Genomic DNA, 19391 nt, shown 5'->3' with positions numbered 1-19391 from the left:
CCAAAGTGTAATTAATAACTTCAAGTAATTATCATTTATTTTATCCATCTACCAATAGATGCCCTTCTTTGCGAGACATTGGAAAACCTCTCTGGTCTTTGTGGTTGAATCTGTGTTTGAAATGCACTGCTTGGCTGAGGGACCTTACAGATAATTGTATAATATAATAATACAATTTATTTCAGATAATACAATTTATGTAATTGGGGTACAGAGATGAGGTAGTCATATTAAACACTAGTCCATGCTATTTGTATTTGACTTGTTAAGCAAATTTTTACTCCTAAACTTATTTAGGTTTGCCATAGCAAAGGGGTTAAATACTAATTGAAGCAAGACATTTCAGCTTTTAATTTTGAATTAATCAGAAAGAAATGCGGAAAACATAGTTCCACTTTGACATTGTGGGGTGTTGTGGGTAGGCTGTGACATAAACATTTACATGTAACAAAACTAAATGTGGAAAACTTCAAGGGACGTGAATACTTCCCGAAGACACTATATGATAACATGGTCATGTTTTGAAAATTGTAGTTGACAAATGGTTGTTGGACTTTTGACAGCTCTTTCAAATGCCCAGAAGAGGTCAGCATATATCAGTCCAAACGGTCTCATTGTGTGTGTGTGTGTGTGTGTGTGTGTGTGTGTGTGTGTGTGTGTGTGTGTGTGTGTGTGTGTGTGTGTGTGTGTACGTGTGTGTTCATGTGTGCACGGCACGTGCGCGTGCGTCTTTGTCTGCTCTCTCCAACTCACCCGTCTCTGCACTCTAGCCGTGTTATCCAGGAACCTGGGTGAGAGCGGCTTGCTGTGCAGCTCCAGCACTGACGAGGATGATGAAGACGAAGCTGTAGATCCACTGAAGGGTGATGAAGCCGTGCTGCAGAGGGGTTTGTTCCCGTCGCTAAGCTGGCGTTTTTCAGCCCGGAACATCAGGACGCTGGCCTCCAGATCCAGACAGTCTCTTCTGCTCTCCTTCAGAGCAAATCAAATCAGATCAAACTTTCACACTCAAATCAAATCAAGTGCAACACACTTTACAGTAAAACGAACTAAAGTAAAGTGGTAGTGTGATAATTTGACAATTACCCTTTTTATTCTTACCCAGAGTCAGATAAACTCATGGATACCATTTGTGTCTCTGCGTCCAGTATGAAGGAAGAAGGTTGTTTCGCGAGCCAGTATGCTAGCTGTTCTGGTAGACTTCCAGTCATTGAGCTAACATTAGCTGTTCCTGTAGACTTCCAGTCATTGAGCTAACATTAGCTGTTCCGGTAGACTTCCAGTCATTGAGCTAGCATTAGCTGTTCCTGTAGACTTCCAGTCATTGAGCTAGCATTAGCTGTTCCTGTAGACTTCCAGTCATTGAGCTAGCATTAGCTAGCATTGGCTCGCTAAACTACCTTCAACTTCCTTCATACTGGACTCTGGGTAAGTAGAAAAAGGGCTATCCCTTTAAAACGTTGTTCTTCTGTCTTTTCTAGTGGGAGTTTTTATTTATTTAAATGTTTTACCTGCTTTTGGATACTTAGTTGTTCACCTGGATCTAGACCCACTGCTGAGCTTTTACTGCATTTTTTCACACTTTACAGTAAACCATCTAACGTTGAAAACAACCAACCTTCAGAGCATCCTGGCGCTGCTTGTACGCCCGGTCGTTGGCTATCGCCTGGGAGAGGGTTATACCAAACGCCTTGGCGGCTGTCTCTGTGGGAGAGATGAGGGGAGAGAGAGAAGGGATAGAGGGGAGGAGGGAGGGGATAGATGGAATGAAAAACAAGGGATGGAGGGAGGAAGGAGAAGGGGAAAGAGGGAGAGAGGGAGGGATGGAGAAAGAGAGAGGAAGGGAGGGATAGAGGGAAGGGAAAAATAGGTATAATGGAGGAAAAGAGAGAGGGATAGAGAGGGAAGGAGAGAGAGAGAGAGAGAGAGAGAGAGAGAGAGAGAGAGAGAGAGAGAGAGAGAGAGAGAGAGGGATCGGTTGGGAAGGAGAGAGAGAGAGAGAGAGAGAGAGATAGATTGGGAAGGAGAGAGAGAGGGATAGATTGGGAAGGAGAGAGAGAGAGAGAGAGAGAGAGAGAGAGAGAGAGAGAGAGAGAGAGAGAGAGGGATAGATTGGGAAGGAGAGAGAGAGAGAGAGAGGGATAGATTGGGAAGGAGAGAGGGAGGGATAGATTGGGAAGGAGAGAGAGAGAGAGAGAGAGAGAGAGAGAGAGAGAGAGAGAGAGAGGGATAGATTCGGAAGGAGAGAGAGAGAGAGGGATAGATTGGAAAGGAGAGAGAGAGGGATAGATTGGGAAGGAGAGAGAGAGAGAGGGATAGATTGGGACGGAGAGAGAGAGGGATAGATTGGGAAGGAGAGAGAGAGAGAGAGAGAGAGAGAGAGAGAGAGGGAGAACAATCTTACATTAAGGATACTTATTTTTAACAAGTTGTAATTCCTTCCTCTCTGAGACTATCAACATTCCTCTCCTTCCCTCCACCCATTATAATCCCATCTCATCTCCACTACTCACAAACAGGAAGGTGTTTCATCTTTTCTCTTCCCCTGTGTTTTGAGGGTTAAATAGCCATACATACAACAGCAACATTTCTATGGTGGGAACCATATATTCTACCCATGGGGATTGGGGCCCAGTAATGCCCTATGTCAGCGGTCTCCCACAGGTTGCTCGGCAGACTACCGATGAGTAGCTTGCTAAACAATTCTGAAAGTACATGGAATTTTCACGTGTTTAACTGCTAACTGTCATAAACTAATCTCACAGGTATCAGCCACTATTGTCTTAAAATGCCAAACCCTAACATAATATCTGCCAATTAATTTACAGCAATATTTCCCCTGTCTGTCTGTGCGTAGCCAATTGATGTGATAACCATCTTGTGGGTTGACAGAAATACATTCCCCAAAAACCTAAATTAAATGTTAACTGCAAAGTAGGCTTACCTGGCAGAAGTACATCATGACTAAGAATACAGTGTCTTCAGAAAGTATTCAGACCCCTTGACTTTTTTCACATTTTGTTACTTTACAGTTTTATTCTAAAATGTATTAAATAAATACAAATCCTCAGCAATCAATACACAATACCCCATAGCGACATCACAATACACCATTATGACATCACAATACCCCATAGCGACATCACAATACGCCATAATGACATCACAATACCCCATTATGACATCACAATACACCATAATGACATCACAATACCCCATTATGACATCACAATACCCCATAACGACATCACAATACCCCATAATGACAAAGCGGAAACAGGTTTTTAGAAATGTTTACAAATGTATTAAGTATTCAGACCCTTTTCTATGAGACTCAAAATTTACCTGAGGTGCATCCTGTTTCCATTGATCATCTTTTGGAGTCCACCTGTGGTAAATTCAAATGATTGGACATGATGTGGAAAGGCACACACCTGTCCTTATAAGGTCCCACAGTTGACAATGCATGTTAGAGCAAACACCAAGCCATGAGGTCAAAGGAATTGTCTGTAGAGCTCCGAGACAGGATTGTGTCGAGGCACAGATTTGGAGAAGGGTACCAAATAATGTCTGCAGCATTGAAGGTCCTCAAGAACAAAGTGGCCTCCATCATTCTTAAATGGAAGACGTTTAGAACCACCCATAATATTCCTAGAGCTGGCCAGACAAACTAACCGATCAGGGAGAAGGGCCTTGGTCAGGGAGGTGACCAAGAATCCGATGGTCACTCTGACAGAGTTCTAGAGTTCCTCTGTGGAGATGGGAGAACCTTCCAGAAGGACAACCATCTCTGCAGCACTCCACCAATCAGGTTTCTTTTATTGGTAGAGTGGCCAGACGGAAGCTACTCCTCAGTAAAAGGCACAAGACAACCCACTTGGAGTTTGCCAAGATTCTCTGGTCTGATAAAACCAAGTTTGAACTCTTTGGCCTGAATGCCAAGCGTCACGTCTGGAGGTAACCTGGCTCCATCCCTACGGTGAAGCATGGTGGTGGCAGCATCATGCTGTGGGGATGTTTTTCAGCGGCAGGGACTGGGAGACTAGTCAGGATGAAGGCAAAGATGAATGGAGCAACGTACAGTGAGATCCTTGTTGAAAGCCTGCTCCAGAGCGCTCAGGACTTCAGACCTGGGCGAAGGTTCACCTTCCTACAGGACAATGACCCTAAGCACACAGCCAAGACAACACAGGAGTGTCTTTAGCATGAGTCCCTGAATGTCCTTGAGTGGCCCAGCCAGAGTCCGGACTTGAGCCCGATCGAACATGTCTGGAGAGACATGAAAATAGCTGTGCAGCAATGCTCCCCATCCAACCTGACAGAGCTTGAGAGGATCTGCAGAGAAGAATGGGAGAAACTCCCCAAATACAGGTGTGCCAAGCTTGTAGCATCATACACATGAAGACTTGAGGCTGTAATTGCTGCCAAAGGTGCTTCAACAAAGTACTGAGTAAAGGGTCTGAATTCTTATGTAAACTTGATATTTCAGTTGTTCTTTTTTATATAAATTAACCAAAAATTCTAAAGACCTGTTTTTGCTATGTCATTATAGGATATTGTGTGTAGATTGATGAAATCAAGAGGTCTGAATACTTTCCGAAGGCACTGTATCATTTGTATCTATTAGTTGTCATTTTCCAACTTTGCCGTGAAATTATCAGCAGCCATTAGATGGCACATTCCTCACTAACTAGATGCGCAATTAAAGGGCCAGACGCACATTTAAAGGGCAACTGCACTCAAAAATCTAAATGTGTAACTTTTCTTCCAGCCCAGTGATTGAACCATTGACATGGACTCAGAACATCCATTTGAACAATTCTAATTTTAAGAGTGAAAATAAAAACTGAGAACATAATTTGGGAAAATATAAAACATAATTTGGGAACAGATTATCACAGAGTTTATAGGGCCCCCCCCTTAGAGTTGTTTATGAACCATTATTTTACCAGGTATATTGACAGAAAACATAGTACACTACTTTTTCTTGTACAGTAAGGACCCGGGGAAGGAGATACATGGGAGAAGAGAAGAATGTGCCTATTTGAAATAAAATGTTGCTCGTGACATATTCTAGTTTTTTAAAGTAGCTCTCATGCTAGAAAAAGTTGGAAACCACTGCCCTACGTATTACACTTTGACCCCATCCATAAACAACCCCTTCCCCTAAATACCCTCCTTACATTCAGTTTAAACTCGCAGATCTGAGGAACACTGATCCCTGTTGTATATTCCTGTGTTTTCCTCACCTTTGGTGACAGAGCCATGTAATTTAGAGAGGTGGGACATTGAGGGTTCTACATTATGATGCATTAATTAACATGACACTACAACATTCTATGGCAGCCATGTTAGCTCAACATTAACATTACACTAACCAATACTATGTAACTGAATGTTAAAAATATATAGTATACTTTAAACTCTAAAAGTTGGTCACTCTCTCTATGTACATGGTTCTGGTGACATATAACATTTTGGTGTCAATAAAACACAACAGTAAAATGCCATTATTTTAATGTTGCGATATATAGTATGTCATCGCTAGTTGCACATACAGTACATACAAGGCTTAAATGTCACTATTTTTACACATTTGAATGGGACCATGTTGCTGTGTGAGTTCTGGCCTGTCATTGTAATCTGGCCTAATTGTCCCTAGGTCGTAGAGAGTGGCAGTGAGAGGAGGTTTCAAGAGGATTAGGATACATCCTATTAGTCAAACAACCATGGCCATCACAAATGGCACCCTATTTCCTATATAGTGCACTACGTTTGACCAGCGCCATATTAGTCATGTGCAAAAGTAGTGCGGTATATAGGGAATAGGGTGCCATTTGAGATGTAACCTACAGTCACAGCTAGAAGACAGACAGCAAGGCAACTCAACCGTAAACACAGTATAACAGGTGTCACTGTGCTTGCTTAACAGTATAGCTTACTTCCGTGTTCCAGTCCCTGTCCCTGTCACTGTCGCAATCCCAGTCCCTGTCCCTGTCCCTGTCACTGTCCCAATCCCAATCCAAATCCCTGTCCCTGTCCCTGTCCCTGTCCCTGTCACTGTCCCAATCCTAGTCCCAGTCCCAGTCCCAATCCCAATCCCAATCCCAATCCCAGTCCCTGTCCGTGTCCGTGTCCCAGTCCCAGTCCCAGTCCCTGTCCCAATCCCTGTCCCAGTCCCAGTTCCTGTCCAAATCCCTGTCCCTGTCCATGTCCCTGTCCCTGTCCCTGTCCCTGTCCCTGTCCCTGTCCCTGTCCCTATCCCTGTCCCTATCCCTGTCCCTGTCCCAGTTCCTATCCCTGTCCCTATCCCTGTCCCTGTCCCAGTTCCTGTCCCTGTCCCAATCCCTGTCCCTGTCCCTGTCCCTGTCCCTGTCCCTGTCCCTGTTCCTGTCCCAGTCCCTGTCCCTGTCCCTGTCCCTGTCCCTGTCCCTGTCCCTCACTGGGCTCCAACCAAGGAACCTCTACCTAGCAAACACACAGGACTGCCCGCTTGACAAACATCTTAGCCAATTATACTATATAAGGAGACGTGAACATATATTTTTCAAGCTGGGGAGTTAGGTTTCGACTCCAATAACTACAATAACAGAACTGTATCTCTATGGTAACACCCCCACCCGCCCCCGTATTTAGGCCGAAACTCCTCCAGTCTCCTTTGTCTACATATCCCCCATTAAGCAACCCTAATGTTTTTAGATAAGACATCATGTCTTGGAGCAAGTGTTGACTTGCTAAAACCTGCCCTCTGCTTTCTGTTTAGTTAGACAATAAGAAGAACCTGCCAGCCCGACCTGTGTTCTCTGTAAAGTCTTTATATCTAACAGTAAGGACCTGTGTTGACTGTTCTCTGTAAAGTCTTTATATCTAACAGTAAGGACCTGCGTTGACTGTTCTCCGTAAAGTCTTTATATCTAACAGTAAGGACCTGTGTTGACTGTTCTCTGTAAAGTCTTTATATCTAACAGTAAGGACCTGTGTTGACTGTTCTCTGTAAAGTCTTTATATCTAACAGTAAGGACCTGTGTTGACTGTTCTCTGTAAAGTCTTTATATCTAACAGTAAGGACCTGTGTTGACTGTTCTCTGTAAAGTCTTTATATCTAACAGTAAGGACCTGCGTTGACTGTTCTCTGTAAAGTCTTTATATCTAACAGTAAGGACCTGTGTTGACTGTTCTCTGTAAAGTCTTTATATCTAACAGTAAGGACCTGCGTTGACTGTTCTCTGTAAAGTCTTTATATCTAACAGTAAGGACCTGCGTTGACTGTTCTCTGTAAAGTCTTTATATCTAACAGTAAGGACCTGCATTGACTGTTCTCTGTAAAGTCTTTATATCTAACAGTAAGGACCTGTGTTGACTGTTCTCTGTAAAGTCTTTATATCTAACAGTAAGGACCTGTGTTGACTGTTCTCTGTAAAGTCTTTATATCTAACAGTAAGGACCTGTGTTGACTGTTCTCTGTAAAGTATGTATATCTAACAGTAAGGATTGTGGTTGTTCTACTGATTCTAAGGTTCTAATGCCTTGTTAAGGGGCTGACATTAGGCAATTTAAACATTTCGTAAATAATGTGTTGATATCACACACACGGCAGACTGTGCCCAGAAGTAAAGCTCTAAGGATACTGTAAGGGTTGACTGATCCTGAACACCTCTCTCTCTCTCTCTCTCTCTCTCTCTCTCTCTCTCTCTCTCTCTCTCTCTCTCTCTCTCTCTCTCGCTCTCTCTCTCTCTCTCTCTCTCTCTCTCATCTAATACTTTACTTGAAGCCGGTCCAAAGGTACAGTACACGAAAGCCATGGACAGGTGTGGGTAGGTACATCAGAGGTACCAGATCGGTCGGCACACAACTAGCTAAATCCTCCTGTCACTGGTTAACAAGCTAACTGGCTAATTAGCCAGCATGTGGCTTGTTGACTAGCGGGCTAGGTGACTAACTGTCTAATAAGCTAGCTTTCCAACTAGCTAATAAGCTAGCTAGCTAGTAGCTGTCCTCATTTGAATTACAGGACCATAAGCTAGCTCTGTAGGCCTATGCTAACTGGCTGTGACACAGTAGCTACATTCTGGACCCCCCTGCAGAGTTTGACAGATAAACGGATAAATACACACACAAAAGCAGATGTGTGTCCCTGTTATGATAAACCATGAATGACTTCGCTAACAATACGGTAGCTAGTTCAACTCAGGCCAGCAATATGATTAATGTTTATTGGAGGAAACATCATTGGGAATGTTGTTGCGCCCACTCCGACAAGGTTAATTGACCCACAGTACCACACGGTGACATGATATCATTGACATGATGTGCAAATGAGCGATAGAAAAACGATCACGCAAATGTACCATTCTAAATATTATTATTTAAAAAAAATGTTTTTGTTTCGGGCGCCCCATGCCGCAAGATGCCCATGTCGCCTATGCCTAAGTCCGCCACTGGCTAAGAGCGCACAATAGTTATGGGCTAAGGGTGGAGGTAATCAGAGAGAGAAACAGAATGCAATGAAAGAGTATGTGACAGAATGTAAATGAACCCAGGGGTCACAAATTCCTTACACTGGATTCCCCTCCTATTACTAAGAAACAGCTACACCCCAATAGCAATGTCCTCAACCTCCTCTCCACGCTGTATCGCTGCCCTCCTATCCACGCCTCCTCTCCACGCTGTATCGCTACCCACCTCTCCACGCCTCCTCTCCACACTGTATCGCTCCCCTCCTCTCCACACTGTATTGCTCCCCTCCTCTCCACACTGTATCGCTCCCCTCCTCTCCACACTGTATCGCTCCCCTCCTCTCCACACTGTATCGCTACCCTCCTCTCCACGCTGTATCGCTACCCTCCTCTCCACACTGTATCTCTCCCCTCCTCTCCACGCTGTATCACTACCCTCCTCTCCACACTGTATCACTACCCTCCTCTCCACACTGTATCACTACCCTCCTCTCCACGCTGTATCACTCCCCTCCTCTCCACGCTGTATCACTACCCTCCTCTCCACACTGTATCACTCCCCTCCTCTCCACGCTGTATCACTCCCCTCCTCTCCACGCTGTATCACTCCCCTCCTCTCCACACTGTATCGCTACCCTCCTCTCCACACTGTATCGCTCCCCTTCTCTCCACACTGTATCGCTACCCTCCTCTCCACACTGTATCGCTACCCTCCTCTCCACGATGTATCGCTACCCTCCTCTCCACACTGTATCACTCCCCTCCTCTCCACGCTGTATCACTACCCTCCTCTCCACACTGTATCACTCCCCTCTTCTCCACACTATCGCTCCCCTCCTCTCCGCGCTGTATCACTACCCTCCTCTCCACACTGTAGCACTACCCTCCTCTCCACGCTGTATCGCTACCCTCCTCTCCACACTGTATCACTCCCCTCCTCTCCAAACTATCGCTCCCCTCCTCTCCACACTGTATCACTACCCTCCTCTCCACACTATCGCTCCCCTCCTATCCACACTATCGCTCCCCTCCTCTCCACACTGTATCACTACCCTCCTCTCCACGCCTCCTCTCCACGCTGTATCACTACCCTCCTCTCCACGCCTCCTCTCCCACTGTATCACTACCCTCCTCTCCACACTGTATCACTACCCTCCTCTCCACGCCTCCTCTCCACACTGTATCACTACCCTCCTCTCCACACTGTATCACCACCCCCCTCTCCACGCCTCCTCTCCACACTGTATCACTACCCTCCTCTCCACGCTGTATCACTACCCTCCTCTCCACGCCTCCTCTCCACGCTGTATAACTACCCTTCTCTCCACGCTGTATCACTACCCTCCTCTCCACACTGTATCACTACCCTCCTCTCCACGCCTCCTCTCCACACTGTATCACTACCCTTCTCTCCACGCTGTATCACTACCCTCCTCTCCACGCTGTATCACTACCCTCCTCTCCACGCCTCCTCTCCACACTGTATCACTACCCTTCTCTCAACGCTATATCACTACCCTCCTCTCCACGCTGTATCACTACCCTCCTCTCCACGCCTCCTCTCCACACTGCATCACTACCCTTCTCTCCACACTGTATCACTACCCTCCTCTCCACACTGTATCACTACCCCCCTCTCCACGCCTCCTCTCCACGCTGTATCACTACCCTCCTCTACACGCTGTATCACTACCCTCCTCTCCACGCCTCCTCTCCACGCTGTATCACTACCCTTCTCTCCACGCTGTATCACTACCACCCTCTCCACGCCTCCTCTCCACGCTGTATCACTACCCTCTTCTCCACGCTGTATCGCTACCAGCAGGCGCCAAATACAGTTAGCATGAATAAACGAGAGAAATAACACGGCAGATGTAGGATCTTAACTTCACCTGTATATGTCACAGCTAAATAATCCTGCAGCAACAGGATTTGATCATTATAAACAGACAGTCTTCTCTAGGTACATTAACAGATGGGCTAGCTGGGCCCCAACAACAGACAGTCTTCTCTAGGTACATTAACAGACTGGCTAGCTGGGCCCTAACAACAGACAGTCTTCTCTAGGTACATTAACAGACGGGCTAGCTGGGCCCTAACAACAGACAGTCTTCTCTAGGTACATTAACAGACAGGCTAGCTGGGCCCTAACAACAGACAGTCTTCTCTAGGTACATTAACAGACGGGCTAGCTGGGCCCCAACAACAGACAGTCTTCTCTAGGTACATTAACAGACGGGCTAGCTGGGCCCTAACAACAGACAGTCTTCTCTAGGTACATTAACAGACAGGCTAGCTGGGCCCTAACAACAGACAGTCTTCTCTAGGTACATTAACAGACGGGCTAGCTGGGCCCTAACAACAGACAGTCTTCTCTAGGTACATTAACAGACTGGCTAGCTGGGCCCTAACAACAGACAGTCTTCTCTAGGTACATTAACAGACTGGCTAGCTGGGCCCTAACAACAGACAGTCTTCTCTAGGTACATTAACAGACTGGCTAGCTGGGCCCTAACAACAGACAGTCTTCTCTAGGTACATTAACAGACTGGTTAGCCGGGCCCTAACAACAGACAGTCTTCTCTAGGTACATTAACAGACTGGCTAGCTGGGCCCTAACAACAGACAGTCTTCTCTAGGTACATTAACAGACTGGCTAGCTGGGCCCTAACAACAGACAGTCTTCTCTAGGTACATTAACAGACTGGCTAGCCGGGCCCTAACAACAGACAGTCTTCTCTAGGTACATTAACAGACTGGCTAGCTGGGCCCTAACAACAGACAGTCTTCTCTAGGTACATTAACAGACGGGCTAGCTGGGCCCTAACAACAGACAGTCTTCTCTAGGTACATTAACAGACAGGCTAGCTGGGCCCTAACAACAGACAGTCTTCTCTAGGTACATTAACAGACGGGCTAGCTGGGCCCTAACAACAGACAGTCTTCTCTAGGTACATTAACAGACAGGCTAGCTGGGCCCTAACAACAGACAGTCTTCTCTAGGTACATTAACAGACTGGCTAGCTGGGCCCTAACAACAGACAGTCTTCTCTAGGTACATTAACAGACTGGCTAGCCGGGCCCTAACAACAGACAGTCTTCTCTAGGTACATTAACAGACTGGCTAGCTGGGCCCTAACAACAGACAGTCTTCTCTAGGTACATTAACAGACGGGCTAGCTGGGCCCTAACAACAGACAGTCTTCTCTAGGTACATTAACAGACAGGCTAGCTGGGCCCTAACAACAGACAGTCTTCTCTAGGTACATTAACAGACGGGCTAGCTGGGCCCTAACAACAGACAGTCTTCTCTAGGTACATTAACAGACAGGCTAGCTGGGCCCTAACAACAGACAGTCTTCTCTAGGTACATTAACAGACTGGCTAGCTGGGCCCTAACAACAGACAGTCTTCTCTAGGTACATTAACAGACTGGCTAGCTGGGCCCTAACAACAGACAGTCTTCTCTAGGTACATTAACAGACTGGCTAGCTGGGCCCTAACAACAGACAGTCTTCTCTAGATACATTAACAGACTGGCTAGCTGGGCCCTAACAACAGACAGTCTTCTCTAGGTACATTAACAGACGGGCTAGCTGGGCCCTAACAACAAACAGGCTTCTCTAGGTACATCAAAAGGTTGGCCACTGCCCTTGCCTGTCGCTAGCCTAGGCAGATTGGCTGGCCACTGTTCTGGGGTAAGAAAGACAACAGGTTGGCCATTCTCTGGATAATCAACAGGCTAGTCATTGCCCTGGCCTAACCCCAACGCAAGGTAAAACAACACAACAGGCTGGCCCTAGCCCTGTCCTGTCCTGTGTAGCTAGCTGACAGATTGGCTGACCACTGCTTTGGTGTAAGCCTAATACAACACATGGTCTAGCTGGACCTGTTCTGTCCGGGCTAGACTAATCAATCCTATCCCTGGGTAAGACAAGACGCTGTCCAGCTGGACCTGTTCTGTCCTGGTTTGCCTAATCAACCCTATCCCTGGGTAAGACAAGAGGCTGTCTAGCTGGACCGGACAGGTCCAAGCTAGACTAATCAAGCCTATCTCTGAGTAAGACGAGGCTGTTTAGCTGGACATGTCTGGTCCAGGCTAGCCTAATCAATCCTATCCCTTGGTAAGACAAGAGGCTGTCTAGCTGGACCTGTTCTGTCCAGGCTAGACTAATCAATCCTACCCATGTTTATGAGAGTGTGTCAGTGTGCATGCACTCTGGAGGCAGTGTTTACAAATATCTACTACAGACAAAACATTGCAACAGTGAATCATCTACACTATGAAGAACCCCTTGCCTCGTGGTTGAGATCGAGCTCAGTACAGTGAGCACGACAACAGTGGCTGATCATTTGACACTGTGTGACTAATTGTACAAAACATTAGGAACACCTGCTCTTTCCATGACATTGACTGACCAGGTGAATCCAGGTGAAAGCTATGATCCCTTATTGATGTCACTTGTTAAAACCTCTCTTGGGTAGGGGGCAGTATTTTCACATCCGGATGAAAAGCGTGCCCAAAGTAAACTGCCTGTTACTCAGGCCCAGAAGCTAGGATATGCATGTAATTGGTAGATTTGGATAGAAAACACTCTAACGTTTCTAAAACTGTTAATATAATGTCTGTGAGTATAACAGAACTGATATGGCAGGCGAAACCCCGAGGACAAACCATCCCCCCCAAAAAAATTCTGCCTTCCACTATTTTCAATGGCTGTCACTTTTATTATAAGGCGAAGTCCTCCCAGATTGCAGTTCCTAGGGCTTCCACTAGATGTCAACAGTCTTTAGAAAGAGTTTCAGGCTTGTTTTTGTAAAAATCAGCCAGATATTGTAGTTTTTCTAGGTGCCTCCCATTTTGGCTGTAGTGTTTCCAAGCGCATGGAAGAGAACGTGTTCTTTGATATTTTTCTCCGGTAAAGACAATAACGATTCTCCGTCTTAGATTTTATCGTTTATTTACGTATTAGGGTACCTAAGGTTTGATTATAAACATTGTTAGACTTGTTTGGCAAAGTTTATTAGTAACGTTTGGGATTCATTTTGTATGTATTTTGATGGAGGGAAACTGGGTGGATTATTGACTGAAGCGCGCCAGCTAAACTGAGATTTTATGGATATAAAGAAGGACATTATCGAACAAAAGGACCATTTGTGACGTATCTGGGACCTTTTGGAGTGCCAACTGAGGATCATCAAAGGTAAGGCATGTATTATATCGCTATTTCTGAATTTTGTGGCACACCTGCCTGGTTGAAATATGTTTTTCATGCTTTTGTATGTGGGGCACTGTCCTCAGATAATCGCATGGTGTGCTTTCGCCATAAAGCCTTTTTGGAATCTGACACAGCGGCTGGATTAACAAGAAGTTAAGATTTATTTGGATGTATTACACTTGTGATTTTATGAAAGTTAAATATTTATAATTCTGTCGGCTCTAGTTCTCATCAGCATGTATAGTATAACACTCCTACTGTACAGTACTGTGAGGGTTCTAGTTCTCATCAACATGTGTACTATAACACTCATACTGTACAGTACTGTGAGGGTTCTAGTTCTCATCAACATGTATAGTATAATCACTCATACTGTAGAGTACTGTGAGGGTTCTAGTTCTCCCTCTCTCCTGCATTTGGCCACAAGTTCTCATCAACATCACATCTTATATCTTCTCTGGTGATGCATCTTGGAAAGTATCTTCAGGATAAGTGTCTCCACACCCTGGCAGTCTTCAGGAGAAGTGTCTCCACACCCTGTCAGTCTTCAGGAGAAGTGTCTCCACACCCTGGCAGTCTTCAGGAGAAGTGTCTCCACACCCCGCATTCATGGCCTCCAGTAAGGACATCTGGTCATGTGGATGTTGGTCATAAACCTTCCACCTCCACTCAGAGAAAACCTCCTCTATGGGGTTTAGGAAGGGGGAGTATGCAGGCAGGGATAGTACTGACATCCTGGGATGTGCAGCAAACCAGTCTGTGACTGCAGCAGAGTGGTGGGATGACACATTATCCCACACAACAACGAAGGTAGGGGAGTTTCTTGCCCCTCTCCTCCGCTGGCACAAGTCGATTATTCAGGTCATCAAGAAAATAAATGAGCCTCTCTGTATTGTAGGGGTCAATGAGTGGTTTGTGTAACAGCAAACCATCATCAGACGGTGCTGCACACATTGTGATGTTAGCTCCTCTCTGGCCTGGGACATCCACAGTTGCTCTGTGTCCAATCACATTGTGATGTTAGCTCCTCTCTGGCCTGGGACATCCACAGTTGCTCTCTGTCCAATCACATTGTGATGTTAGCTCCTCTCTGGCCTGGGACATCCACAGTTGCTCTCTGTCCAATCACATTGTGATGTTAGCTCCTCTCTGGCCTGGGACATCCACAGTTGCTCTCTGTCCAATCACATTGTGATGTTAGCTCCTCTCTGGCCTGGGACATCCACGGTTGCTCTCTGTCCAATCACATTGTGATGTTAGCTCCTCTCTGACCTGTCCAATCACATTGTGATGTTAGCTCCTCTCTGACCTGTCCAATCACATTGTGATGTTAGCTCCTCTCTGTCCTGGGACATCCACGGTTGCTCTCTGTCCTGGGACATCCACGGTTGCTCTCTGTCCTGGGACATCCACGGTTGCTCTCTGTCCTGGGACATCCACGGTTGCTCTCTGTCCTGGGACATCCACGGTTGCTCTCTGTCCTGGGACATCCACGGTTGCTCTCTGTCCTGGGACATCCACAGTTGCTCTCTGTCCAATCACATTGTGATGTTAGCTCCTCTCTGGCCTGGGACATCCACGGTTGCTCTCTGTCCAATCACATTGTGATGTTAGCTCCTCTCTGGCCTGGGACATCCACGGTTACTCTCTGTCCAATCACATTGTGATGTTAACTCCTCTCTGTCCAATCACATTTCTTCCTCTGCGGTGTGTTTTTGCCAGGTTGAATTCAGCTTCATCCACAAAGATGAAAGTATGTGCAGGTTGCCTGGCATCCAGCTCCATTACTCTCTAAAATACAGTACATCCACAGTTTTACAGTACTTTACATTACCCATAGCTGCGAATGCACCCTGTTTGGTTATTGAACAGACATCTCACTTGTTGCTTTGCCGGGAAATTCCTACTTTTGATCAAACTGTTGAACGCTGCAGATTTGGTTGCACCCTTAAACCGGCCTCTCTCAAAGAGAGAGCATGGTTTACAACATGGTCAATAATTGTGGCCCTTATCTCATCAGAGACCACCGCTCTTGGTCTTCCTCTCCTTTGTCCTCCACGCATTCTTCCTCTCCCTGCCCCTCTTCTGCCCCACCAACATGTCTCCCTCTCCCTACCACTCTTCTCTCCCCACCAACCTGTCTCCCTCTCCCTGCCACTCTTCTCTCCCCACCAACCTGTCTCCCTCTCCCTACCACTCTTCTGCCCCACCAACCTGTCTCCCTCTCCCTACCACTCTTCTCTCCCCGCCAACCTGTCTCCCTCTCCCTGCCACTCTTCTCTCCCCACCAACCTGTCTCCCTCTCCCTACCACTCTTCTGCCCCACCAACATGTCTCTCTCTCCCTACCACTCTTCTCTCCCCACCAACCTGTCTCCCTCTCCCTGCCACTCTTCTCTCCCCACCAACCTGTCTCCCTCTCCCTACCACTCTTCTCTCCCCACCAACCTGTCTCCCTCTCCCTACCACTCTTCTCTCCCCGCCAACCTGTCTCCCTCTCCCTACAACTCTTCTCTCCCCACCAACCTGTCTCCCTCTCCCTACCACTCTTCTCTCCCCACCAACCTGTCTCCCTCTCCCTGCCACTCTTCTCTCCCCACCAACCTGTCTCCCTCTCCCTACCACTCTTCTCTCCCCACCAACCTGTCTCCCTCTCCCTACCACTCTTCTCTCCCCGCCAACCTGTCTCCCTCTCCCTACAACTCTTCTCTCCCCACCAACCTGTCTCCCTCTCCCTGCCCCTCTAACCTGTCTCCCTCTCCCTACCACTCTTCTCTCCCCACCAACCTGTCTCCCTCTCCCTACCACTCTTCTGCCCCACCAACCTGTCTCCCTCTCCCTACCACTCTTCTGCCCCACCAACATGTCTCCCTCTCCCTACCACTCTTCTCTCCCCACCAACCTGTCTCCCTCTCCCTGCCACTCTTCTCTCCCCACCAACCTGTCTCCCTCTCCCTACCACTCTTCTCTCCCCACCAACCTGTCTCCCTCTCCCTACCACTCTTCTCTCCCCGCCAACCTGTCTCCCTCTCCCTACAACTCTTCTCTCCCCACCAACCTGTCTCCCTCTCCCTGCCCCTCTAACCTGTCTCCCTCTCCCTACCACTCTTCTCTCCCCACCAACCTGTCTCCCTCTCCCTACCACTCTTCTGCCCCACCAACCTGTCTCCCTCTCCCTACCACTCTTCTCTCCCCACCAACCTGTCTCCCTCTCCCTGCCACTCTTCTCTCCCCACCAACCTGTCTCCCTCTCCCTACCACTCTTCTCTCCTCACCAACCTGTCTCCCTCTCCCTGCCACTCTTCTCTCCCCACCAACCTGTCTCCCTCTCCCTGCCACTCTTCTCTCCCCACCAACCTGTCTCCCTCTCCCTACCACTCTTCTCTCCCCACCAACCTGTCTCCCTCTCCCTGCCACTCTTCTGCCCCACCAACCTGTCTCCCTCTCCCTACCACTCTTCTCTCCCCACCAACCTGTCTCCCTCTCCCTGCCACTCTTCTGTCCCACCAACCTGTCTCCCTACCACTCTTCTGCCCCACCAACCTGTCTCCCTCTCCCTGCCACTCTTCTCTCCCCACCAACCTGTCTCCCTCTCCCTACCACTCTTCTCTCCCCACCAACCTGTCTCCCTCTCCCTGCCACTCTTCTGTCCCACCAACCTGTCTCCCTACCACTCTTCTGCCCCACCAACCTGTCTCCCTCTCCCTACCACTCTTCTCTCCCCACCAACCTGTCTCCCTCTCCCTGCCACTCTTCTGCCCCACCAACCTGTCTCCCTACCACTCTTCTCTCCCCACCAACCTGTCTCCCTCTCCCTGCCACTCTTCTCTCCCCACCAACATGTCTCTCTCTCCCTGCCACTCTTCTCTCCCCACCAACATGTCTCTCTCTCCCTACCACTCTTCTCTCCCCACCAACATGTCTCTCTCTCCCTACCACTCTTCTCTCCCCACCAACATGTCTCTCTCTCCCTACCACTCTTCTCTCCCCACCAACATGTCTCTCTCTCCCTACCACTCTTCTCTCCCCACCAACATGTCTCTCTCTCCCTACCACTCTTCTCTCCCCACCAACATGTCTCTCTCTCCCTACCACTCTTCTCTCCCCACCAACCTGTCTCCCTCTCCCTGCCACTCTTCTCTCCCCACCAACCTGTCTCCCTCTCCCTAGCACTCTTCTCTCCCCACCAACATGTCTCTCTCTCCCTGCCACTCTTCTCTCCCCACCAACCTGTCTTCCTTGATCCATGCTTCCAAACTAAATCATTCCGAAGCCGTCCTCTTTTGTCTGTTTGGTAACACTAAAAACAGGACACTTGGGTCGGCTTTCAGCTGAAACTGCAATCCGCTGTGTTTGGAATGGTTAAATATTCTGCTGAGATGTTCAATATGTTTCTATCTGGTTACTGCAGAAATGCACCACATTTTCCGTCATTTTGTTTTGATAATGTTTTTAGCAGTTTTGGAAACAATGTGTTAGCGTTTTAAAACGTGCTGCAAATATATAGTTTTGCATTTTGGCATTTTGGCATTTTGAGTATGGATGAGAAAAGAGTTCATGGATTTCAGAGAGAATGTGGTCATTGAATGCATTTTGTGTGAAAGCAATGAAAAAACGATTCCCAGTTTGGTCCACATACACTTCTGTTTCGCTGACTGTGTGAAGAGTTTTGACAATGTGACTTCAGTTTTTACAAATGCACGTTAGCAATTCAAAAAAAACTGTCATATTAAGGAGATGTTCCTTATGTAGTGTATAGAAGGAGTATTGGATCTACTTACGTCAACCAGGGTTAGTCTGTCTCAGAGATAAAGTAACTAAATACCCTGCTTTACCTTCTGAGGCATGAGCTCATCAGGTTTAAAGACGAGTACTTAGTCATAGACTGGGTTAGACTAGGGTTAGTGTGCTTGTTAGGTGCGTGTCTGTCTATGTATGTGTGCGTGTGTGTCTGCCTGTCTGTCTGTCTGTCTGTCTGTGTGTGTGTGTGTGTGTGTCTGTGTGTGTGTGTCTGTGTGTGTGTGTGTGTGTGTGTGTGTGTGTGTGTGTGTGTGTGTGTGTGTGTGTGTCTGCGTATGTATGTGTGCGTGTGTGTGTGTGTGTGTGTGTGTGTGTGTGTGTGTGTGTGTGTGTGTGTGTGTGTGTGTGTGTGTGTGTGTGTCTGCGTATGTATGTGTGCGTGTGTGTGTGTGTGTGTGTGTGTGTGTGTGTCTGCGTATGTATGTGTGTGTGTGTGTGTGTGTGTGTGTGTGTGTGTGTGTGTGTGTGTGTGTGTGTGTGTGTGTGTGTGTGTGTGTGTCTGCGTATGTATGTGTGCGTGTGTGTGTGTGTGTGTGTGTGTGTGTGTGTGTGTGTGTGTGTGTGTGTGTGTGTGTGTGTGTGTGTGTGTGTGTGTGTGTGTGTGTGTGTGTGTGTGTGTGTGTGTGTGTGTGTGTGTGTGTGTGTGTGTGTGTGTGTGTGTGTGTGTGTGTGTGTGTGTACTTTACCTCGTTCTTTCTCTTTCTTCTCTTTGGAGGAGTCAAACTTCCGTCTGAGTGATTTCCTCCTCTTGCGGATTTCTATAAAAGGGGAACAAAACAGATGTTGTTCATTTGATTTAATGTAAGAAAAGAGGGTGTTTGTTTGTAAGGGTGAATGACAATGTACTGTTAGTTTGTTGATGTTTTTTAACAGAGATCTTTATGATCTGTGTCGTATTTGTAGATCATTTGAAATTA

General features: G+C 47.1%; 2 protein-coding genes across 3 annotated transcripts in view; one reads left to right on the top strand and one right to left on the bottom strand.

The window, feature by feature from the left end:
* The window catches only part of LOC139415887 (ubiquitin carboxyl-terminal hydrolase 12-like), a 356199-nt gene that overhangs the window by 51027 nt on the left and 285781 nt on the right, over window positions 1-19391 (top strand). The gene's annotated exons all lie outside the window — the stretch shown is intronic.
* LOC139415885 (rho GTPase-activating protein 6-like) overlaps window positions 1-19391 on the bottom strand; it is a 129777-nt gene that overhangs the window by 18324 nt on the left and 92062 nt on the right. For both annotated transcript variants that reach the window (XM_071164028.1, XM_071164029.1), the window contains exons 3-5: window positions 19161-19232; window positions 1619-1704; window positions 754-972 (exon numbers count right to left, since the gene is read on the bottom strand). In XM_071164028.1, the coding sequence (XP_071020129.1) occupies window positions 754-972; window positions 1619-1704; window positions 19161-19232 (377 nt within the window). The remainder of the gene's footprint in view (window positions 1-753; window positions 973-1618; window positions 1705-19160; window positions 19233-19391) is intronic.

Source organism: Oncorhynchus clarkii, chromosome 9 (assembly GCF_045791955.1).
Source record: "Oncorhynchus clarkii lewisi isolate Uvic-CL-2024 chromosome 9, UVic_Ocla_1.0, whole genome shotgun sequence".
Classification (NCBI taxonomy): Eukaryota; Metazoa; Chordata; class Actinopteri; order Salmoniformes; family Salmonidae; genus Oncorhynchus; species Oncorhynchus clarkii.
The sequence above is the reverse complement of the archived record's forward strand: the minus strand, read 5'-3'. Positions and strand labels throughout refer to the sequence as shown.